The 9,638-nt window shown below is 37.4% G+C and overlaps 1 protein-coding gene across 4 annotated transcripts in view; it reads left to right on the forward strand.

The window, feature by feature from the left end:
- Window positions 1-8,907, forward strand: part of ESRP1 (epithelial splicing regulatory protein 1) — a 55,154-nt gene extending 46,247 nt beyond the window's left edge. For 3 of the 4 annotated variants that reach the window (XM_054590269.1, XM_054590271.1, XM_054590272.1), the window contains one exon: window positions 7,430-8,907. Coding sequence is in view for 1 of the 4 variants with exons in the window: in XM_054590271.1 (XP_054446246.1) it covers window positions 7,430-7,436 (7 nt within the window). In the remaining 3 variants the exon portion in view is untranslated. The remainder of the gene's footprint in view (window positions 1-7,429) is intronic. The other variant, XR_008530571.1, reaches the window with a different exon arrangement.
- Window positions 8,908-9,638: the final 731 nt, after the last annotated feature.

Consider the following 9,638-nt stretch of genomic DNA (forward strand, 5'->3'; position numbering starts at 1 on the left):
TTTTCCTTTCTGTTAATCTATAGCCTTTTCTTAAAGAACACTGCATTCTGGGTGAGGCTCCTCAAGAGGTGGTGTTGTAGGGACATGTTCAGGAACTGGTGTGGCTTCTTTTTTGTTGTTTTATTGGATTTGCTGAAAGTGGATGGCTGGCATTTCATTTTCAAATTTTGTCAACATTTTCACAGTTGAGAACCCTGTGGACTTTAACCCTATGATTTCTAAATTGAAAACAGGTTTGTCAATACAGTGTTACCCTTGAGAAATGACAGTTGGGGTCCCATCCCCTCATTCTGAAGTTGTAGAAACTCCAGTTCTGGGTCTGATGATTTTCTGTGAGGTTTCAAGATATGTTGGTACTATCAGAGCATCAGGCCCAGACACTTAGCAGTGGGAATGGGGCATTTTCTAATGTAGTTCATAGTGTTGAGAATACATTACTCTAGCCTATTGGGACTTATTTTGGTTTACACTTTCTTTCCAAATATTCTTTATTCAAGCTCTTAATGATGTCTGTGAATCTGATAAGCATTACCATCAGTTGTAAAATGAGTATATTGAATAAGAAATTATTATTAAATGGAACCTTTTGTTATTACATCAGAAATGTCCTGCATTGACTTATAACCATTACTCAATACCTCTAATTCTATATTATGTTTATATATTTGGGGTCATAATAGAATAACAAATCTGATGCTTTGTTTTAAATCCAGATGTTTGCATTTTCTTATTCTAATATAATTAGGTGAATCTGCCTTTACATTAACATTATTAAAAAATTCACTCAGAGTACTGTGTGGAATACTTCGCTGGAGGTGATATCTAGTGAAAAGGGAGGATGGGCACAGGGGTCATGCCGTTTTCTGGCTAAAAACTGCTGAACACTCGGCTTGTTGTGGGCAGGTGCACTTGTAGATCACCCATCATGAAATGAGCAAATGGTCACCCTTGAAAGAGCCTTTAAAAAAATTCACTGAAGCGGAAGGCAGCCTCTCACAACATTGCTGGCTGGTACACTGATACAGATGGGTTCCTGAAACACTCACCTAGCCAGGGAAACCTGTACTACAAGCACCCCACCCTCTAGATGATAAATTTTTGGGTCCCCCCTGTATATTTATGTATTTTTTTCTATTCATTCATATCAATATCAAATTTATCACAATTCATACTTTGTAGCAACAGACTAGCTTCCGCTCGTAAAGCATTAAAGCACTTTTATATCTACAGCCTCATTTGAGTCTCACCATAGCCCTGTAAGGTATCAGGGCAGGTTCCCATACTCCACTGGATAGATGAGTCATACAGCTAATAACCAAGATGACCAAAAGATCCAGAACTTCTGGCTTTAGGCTTGGTGCTCTTTTCCATTGGCCAAATAAGAGTATGGCAGAGTAAGTGCCTGTAGTAAGCTGAATGGTGGCCTCAAATAGGTCCACATCCTAATCCCTGGAACCTGTGACTTTTATATGACAAAAGATATAAATAAAACATCTGGAGAAGAGGACCCTATTCTGGATTATCTAGATGGACCCTATATGGAATTACAAGAGAGAGGCAGAGGGAGCTCAGACAGACACATACAGGAGAGGAGGAGGCAGTGTAACTGACCATGGAAGCAGAGTCTGGAGTGATGCGGCCATAAGCCAAGGACCACCTGCGAAACCAGAAGCTGGAGGAGGCAAAAGATATTGTTCCCCTAGAGCCTTTGGTGGGTGTGCAGCCTGGCTAACAACTTGATTTCTGACTACGGGCCTCCAGAATCATGAGGGAATAAATTTCTATTGTTTTAAGCTACCAAATTTGTGGTAATTTGTTAAAAGCAACCACAGGAAACTATTGCCAGAATAATACAATGCTCTAAAATTCAGATAAAAGTAGCTTTTCACATTGTTCTGTCTTCTCTTGTAGCTTCCTCCCCTCAACTCAGCCAATATTAGTTGAGTACTCCAGGAACTACTGTAGATATGTCTCTTCTTTGTCATGAAATACCTCCAAGGGCATCTCCCAAGCCATTGAGGAGATAGGGGACCTCCAGGGAAGGGAGTTTGATAGCTAGTTAGGAAACTTCAGGGGGCCAGGGTTGTTGGTGTTTAACTACCACCGCCGGCACCACCACCCACACACTCCCTGTAAGCTTCAAGTCTCATATTGCTAGGATCTCAAGGGTCAGAGTTGGCCCATAAATTTAAATGTAAACAGGTGCTTGGATATAACCATATTTTATGTACATGTGGAGATAACAGTTCTTTAGAGGTGATGTTTCCCTGCTTAGTAAAATGGGCATAAATTTACTTCTACATGTGACTTTTCTTTTTTTTGTGGGAATCAGGTGAGTTAATGAGACTAAACAAATTTCAGAAACTATACAGTTCTTTATAATTACGAATAACTTTTGTTGGTGTATTAACAATAATTATAGGGGCAATGTTTTTGACTATTACCTATATCCCAGTTGCTATTCATATTTCACCAGTGTTTCCATCAATGTTGTTCATCTATTCCCGGATCCAGTCGTGGATTCCACATTGCATTTGGTTGACTCATCTCCTTAGTGTCCCCTGGTTTGTGTTGGTTTCTCATCTTTCTATGTTTTTCATAACCTTGACACTTTTGATTGATACTGCTTTCAGGTATTTTGTGAGCTGCCCTTTACTTTGAATTTGTTTGATGTTTTCCTTGTGATTGGCCTGGGGTAGTGGTGTTAGGAGAGAAAACCAGAGAAGTGAAGTGCCCTTTTCATCACATAATACTTGAAGTACTATACCCATATGACATCGCTGGTATTATTAACCTGGATCATTTGGTGAATGTATTAGTCCGTTTAGGCTATGATAACAAAAATTCCATGGACTGGGTGGGTTATGGACAACAAACATTTACTTTCCCATAGTTCTGGCAGTTAGGAAGTCTAAAACAAAGTGTTAATAGTTTCCTTTGCCTTTTGCAAAAACTATTGTCCATACTGCATATTTTTGGAGGCTCTTGTAATGTGTTAAGCCTAGTGTTGTCAAAACAGCTGCGTTTTATGCCCAAAACAAAACAAAACAAAAACCTCTGTGTAACTTCTATTGGAGAGTATTTTTTAAACCTGGCTTCTTAAGTGTATGGTTTGGATTACTTTGCAGATTGAAAATGATCACTGTCTTGTATAATAGAACAGATTTTGGGAATAGGGAATAATATAATAACAATATTTTACTTTCCAAGACATTTGTTATCCTTTGGATAAATAAACAGCTTTCAAAATTAGACAGGATTTCTCTCTCTTCCTTATCTAACTCGTACTTAATAACAGTGGGCAAGAACAGCTGAATAAAGGTAAGAGTCTATTGATTTAAATGACAAAAAGGATATCAAACAAACTTCCTTTGATTAAAAAACTGAATTACGGATTTTATTTTTTATATAAGGCAGAAGAAAATGTTCTTCTGTCCTAACAAATCTCACAAATGAATTTTCAGAAAAGATTTGTCAAAATTACTGTAAGGAAATAAAGTATTACAACTAATCAGGATTTCAGGCTTTTTAAGGGGCTTTGGCTCATTCCAAAGAACATAACAGCACTTGGTGAAATTCAGGTATCTTAAAAGACTTCCTTATACACAGTACTTTTAATGACAATTTAGTTCAAAATAAAACATGTTTTAAGACAGCTTACTGGAAAAGAAAAATTTATGAATGTTTGCAGTTATAACTTCAAAATTGTTTTTGCATAATAGTGTTTGCTTTCTTGCAGGTAAAAAAGGAATAGGAAACTTTTTCTCCTTAAAGGTTTGAGGGTTTTTTTGTTTTTATTTTTGTTTTTGCTGGCAGCTAGGAAACTGCCGTTTCATTGTTAAACACTAAAATTCCACTGGATACCACTGGGATTAAAGATCAGGTTTGGGAATGTTAAATTTTTTTTAGTTTCTTCTGGCCTTTTTCACATTTTCATAAAACGTGAAATGTAATTTTCAGCATCTGCAAGGGCGATGATTCCTACTAGAATAATAATAATACGGGCTGGCAATGTGGAAGGTGGACTTTATTGACTGGTAACTGAGACGCCCAGGGTTGACTGACTTGGCGGGATCTAAGGGATCACTTTCAGTCAGATTCTCTCCACGAGGTACCTCCAGCATTGCCTGGCATATACCCTTTCATTCAACTCCAGAAGCAATCCAGGAATGGAACTTCACTGGCCTGGCTTAAGTACTACTCTGAAACCACTATGACCAGGAACACACAGGGCTCTAACCGGTTATGTCTGTGTCTGTTGTTGTGCTCAGTGTTCAAGTTGCCTCTTAATGGGTTTGAGATAGGGCAAGGGGACAGGTGTTTTAGAAAAATTCAGGTAAAAATGCCAAAAGAAGTGTAAAAATAGGTATTGGGAAATAGTGTTATGGAGTCATTGGTAGAGCTTGTCTTATTTGTATTTAGTAAAAGAGAAGCTTTGAACCCACAGTATTTTATACTATATGCTAATAATGGTCACATTTAAAATTTAAACATTTTAAAAACCTCATTTTAAAAATGAATTCTAGTGGTAGCATTTCACTATGTTTTATTTTTATTATTTCTTTTCTGTTGGAAATGAAATTTTTATTTAAGTATATTTTATTGATTATGCTATTACAGTTGTACAGATTTTTCCCCCTGTGCCCTCCCCTCCACCTGGCACCCCCATTTCCTCTAGCAATCCCACCCGTTAGTTCTTTGGGGTGTCCATGTCCATGCATATAAACCCTTACTTATATGCATGTCCATGGTCATGCATATAAGTTCTTTGGCTACTTCATTTCCTATGCTGTTCTTAACATCCCCGTCAATTTTGTACCTACCAATTTGTACCTCTTAATCCCTGCCCGTTTTTCCCCATTCTCCCCCACCCCGTCCCAATTGATAACCCTCCAAATGATCTATGATTCTGTTTCTGTTTTGCTGGTTTGCTTCGTTTGTTTTTTAGATTCAGTTGTTGATAGTTGTGAATTTATTGCCATTTTAATGTTTGTAGTTTTGATCTTTTTCTTAAATAAGTTCCTTTAATATTTCATATAATAATGGCTTGGTGATGATGAACTCCTTTAGCTTTACCTTGTCTGGGAAGCTCTTTATCTGACCTTCAATTCTAAATGATTGCTTTGCTGGGTTCCTTGGTTTGCATCACTTTGAGTACTTCTTGCCAGTCCCTTCTAGCCTGCAGTTTTTTTTTGAGAAATCAGCTGACAGTCTTATGGGATCTCCTCTGTTGGTAACTTCTTTTCTCTTGATGTTTCTAAGATTTGCTCATTATCTTTTACCTTGACATTTTAATTATGATATGTTTTGATGTTGTCCTCTTTGGATCCAACTTGTTTGGGACTCTCCTATGCTTCCTGGACCCGTATCTATTTCCTTTACCAAATTATAGGAGTTTTCTTTCATTATTGTTTTAAATAAGTTTTCAATTTTTTGCTCTCTCTTCTCCTTCCTGCACCCCTATGATTCCAATGTTGATGCATTTGAAGATGTCCCAGAGGTTCCTTAGCCTATCCTCACGTTTTTGGATTCTTTTTTCTTTTTGCTGTTCTGATTAAATGTTTTATCCTTCCATATGGTCCAAATTATTGATTCGATTCTTGGCTTCATCCACTTCACTGTGGTCCTGTAAATTTTTCTTCATTTCATTTAGTGTAACCTTCATTTCTGCCTGAGTCTTTTTTGTGCTATTGAAGTACCCAGTAAGTCCCTGAGCATCCTAATAACCAGTGTTTTGAACTCTGCAACTGATAGATTGCTTATCTCCATTTTCTTTAGTTCTTTTTCTGGAATTTTGTTCTGTTCTTTCATTTGGGCCATATTTCTTTGTCACCTTTTATTGACAGACTCCCTGTGTTTGTTTCTCTGTATTAGGTAGAGCTGCTTTGGCTCCCTGTCTTAGTATCATGGCCTATTGTAGAGAAGTGTCCCAGTAAATTGGATGGGGTTGAACCTTAGGTAATTGCCAGGACAGGACAACCCAAATCACCCCTCTGTGGCTCTGTGTCAGGGAGGACTCAGAGAGGGGTCAGTGCCCGTGCCTGGACTCTTGCATGTTGCCCAGGAGGAAGCTGTCTCCCGGCACTCATCCTGATGCCAGATACTTCCAGTTTCTCCTCATATGCTACTGGTGCCCTTCCAGCTGTCAGCATTGGAGCTGAAGCCCAGAGGCAGGAAGTCTGCATAAGTCCTAAGTCCTTTGCAGGCTCTTAAAGAGGACACACCTGAGAATCCTGCAGTTTCTTCCACCACTCCAACCCCACTGATTTTTACAGCCAGAAGTTACGGGGACTTATCTTCCTGGTGCTGGAACCCTGCGCTGGGTGGTCTGGCGTGGGACCAGCCGTTCTGTGTCTCCACACTTCTTTCTCTGCCTCTCCGGACCTCCTACCCATCTGGGTAAATGTGACTTCTTTAATTCCTTGGTTGTTGGACTTCAGTACAGCTCGATTTTCTGACAGTCCTGGATGATAATTTGTTTCGTAGTCTAGTTGTAATTTTTGCTGTGGTTGTGCAAGGAGGCAAGCTGTGCTTACCTACATCTCCATCTTGACCAGAAGTCAGTATTTCACTGTTTTTAATTACCAGATTCTAAATTTGTACCAATTTTTGAATCTGTTATTAAAGCAAACCTAATCTTGACCACAATTCCAAACTGGCCACATGACCAGGCCTGAGCTCTAAAGAACTATTTTTATGTTGATTTTCATTCACATATGGAAGTATACACAATGTTTTTATTTTAAAGTTTTTGTGTGGTATATAAGTGAAATAGCATAGTGAAACCAATGCTGTGTTCAGGTTCTGAATCTGCTAATTATTGGTGTAATTGCTCTGTGCCTCAATTTTCTCATCTGTAAATAGGGAAAACATGGTAATCTAATAGGGCAATTGTGAGGGTGAAATAAATTAACCCAGCTAAAGGTTGCTAATCAAGTAGTCATTGGCATGTAGAGCTCATGTTTTCTACAATATCCTTAGCACTTCTTATTGATAAAAATATTTTTGTTTGAAATTATTTGAAATTTCTTGATACTCAATTTTAAATATTTTTCTTAATGGTTTCATTTTAGTAATGGTATTAAATGTCTAATATCAGAGGAGTGTTGTGATATCTTGGGGACCCAGACTTGAGGAATGAATAAAATAGTCAAGTGGGGAGGTAGAAACAAACACATTATCCTAATGCATGATAATACCAAGGGGTAGAAAGTTGTTGAAATGCAAATTATCACATAGCCTTCATTTGCCAACGCAGTACTCCCCAAGAATTTGCTGTGTAAATGCTAACTGTGTGTAAAATAAAAAATGTGGACTACCAGAAGGCTTTTTTAGCTCTTTTTAGAATTCAAAATCATTTATTTTTTATGGCTGTTAAGAATTGAAAACTTTAGAGACCATAATATTTTCTTTTATTCATTTTTTTCAGTGTTTGAAAGCCGTATGGTGATGCTGAAACCATCAGACACAAGACAATGTCTAGTAATGTCAGGGGAAGTTTGTCTACTCTCAGGCTGCAGTATTTTCAGCAAACGTGATTGGACAGGGGGCCTGGGCCCTAGCTTTTGGTGGAGTGAAAAATTTGAGCCAGTGAAGCCAAATCCTTATAGCAAGCAGCATGTCTGGCTCCTTGCTGGTTGCATGTAAAATGTGAATTGAAAATTGGATGTCTCTCTTACTTCCAGCCAACATGGCATCATAGGTATTTAAGTTTTACATGTTGGGGAAAAAAATACTCCACTTATGTCTACTATTTCCACTGGGAACTCTGTTATGGAAACTTCATTTTTGTGTGTTCCCACTACTCTTCCCCATCTCGCTACTTGCTACACAATCATGCCCTATTACTAAGTAATTCAAGAAGAAGGTCTTAGAATACTTAAATCTCAAACTTTAGAAATAAAACTAATATTTTCTTAGTCTCTTGGCCATGGTGATGTCTTAGAGTTAAAAAACAAAACAATTTTTAAAACTTGGGATAAATTAGAAATAGCGCACCCACCACAAAACATATATAGTTTAAAAGTTGGATCTTTTTTCTCAGCAGGTATGAGTTGTAAATAAGAATGAACTAGGGGCCAAAATGCGAAACCAAAAATGAAGCAGCTCCATGTAGTTAGTAATTTCTAGTTTGATCTCTAACTGAATGTTATGACATCATATGTATAATTTTATATTGTATTTTTTCCATTATTCACGGTTTGGACTTTAATAAGAGAAATTCCATAGTTTTAAATATGACAAAAGCAAGAATATTTGAACAGTGTATTCTAGAAAGCAATGTACTAACTGAAGTGACCTTGTATATATTAAGATAGCCTTAAACCTCCTCTAATGCCTTAAATGTCAGATAATTAAAACTTTTAAAGCGTAGAATTATAGTCAGCATGCTAGACTGAGAAGTAAACACTGATGCGGTTAGAGCAGGTACAGATGCCGTCAGTATTTAGCACTATGTGTTTAGCTGTGTTTATGCTTGCTACAAAAGTGCAATATTAGACACTAGCTAGCTAGTACAGCTGCCTCATGTTACTCCAAAGAGAAAAACAGGATTTGATTAACTAGTGTACATTTAAGTTACTCGTACTATCTTTTGCTTGAATGCAATGCCATGCAGATTTACGTGGATGTTAATGTTATTTACTTTGCATTATTTGGACCAACACTTTGGAAAACCAAACATCCCCTCTTCAGCTGACCAGGAGTGGCTCATTAACTGCAGTAGGAAAACAAAAAACGAAACCATTTTGTGCGAAAATTGGTGTTAACTGGCACTTAAGATGAGAAAAACGTTCTTTATACTTGATGCCTTAAGATGCTGTCTGCCCAAAGCTCTGAAAGACTTTGATAGGCAATAATACTACAATACTACTGAGTTTTTGTAGAATATTTACATTTGATAATAAAACTGGCCTGTTCAATCTCAATGTTTCATTCTTTTTTGTTAGAAGAGTTATCATAATGGTGAAAGGGCATAGGTAAGCCGTCTTTTCCTGAGGTGGTAAGATTTTCCCCCAAGTTTACCGTAAGTATAATATTTGTAAAAGCTATCATCCAGGTACAGTACAACCATCCTTAAGGGGTTAATTATTAAAACTTTGTGAAATGTTTAACTGTTATGCAGTCAGATTTTAATAGTTGGTCCTTGCATTTCCTGGAAATCTGTTTGCTTGACAACTTGAAAACATATTTAAGCCTTATAAAACTAATAAGGTCTAACAAGAGTGTCCAAACTTTTGGCATCTCTGGACCATACTGGAGAAGAAAAGTTTTCTTGGGCCACACATTAAATACACTAACACTAATGAAAACTGATGAGCAAAAAAAAGGGTGTTAAGTAGATTGACCATTGTGTGTTGGGCCGCATTCATAGCCATCCTGGGCCTAGTGCTGCCTATGGGCTGCAGGTTGGACATCTCTGGAACTTCAGTGTTTCTGAATTTCACATACTCTTTTTTTTTTTTTTTTTTTCCCCAATCACTCTCCTTCCTGAATTCTCCAGTATCATCTAGTCCAAATTCTACCCATTTTTTTGGACCATAGTTAAGTCTTGACTGACTTCTCCCATTTCAGAGCTGTATATATTGTCACTATCACTTATTTGACATGTATAATTTTGTTAAAGAGCTTAAATGTAT

This window comes from Pteronotus mesoamericanus, unplaced genomic scaffold (assembly GCF_021234165.1).
Source record: "Pteronotus mesoamericanus isolate MK-2021 breed Mesoamerican mustached bat unplaced genomic scaffold, CSHL_Meso_final scaffold_174, whole genome shotgun sequence".
NCBI classification, from domain to species: Eukaryota; Metazoa; Chordata; class Mammalia; order Chiroptera; family Mormoopidae; genus Pteronotus; species Pteronotus mesoamericanus.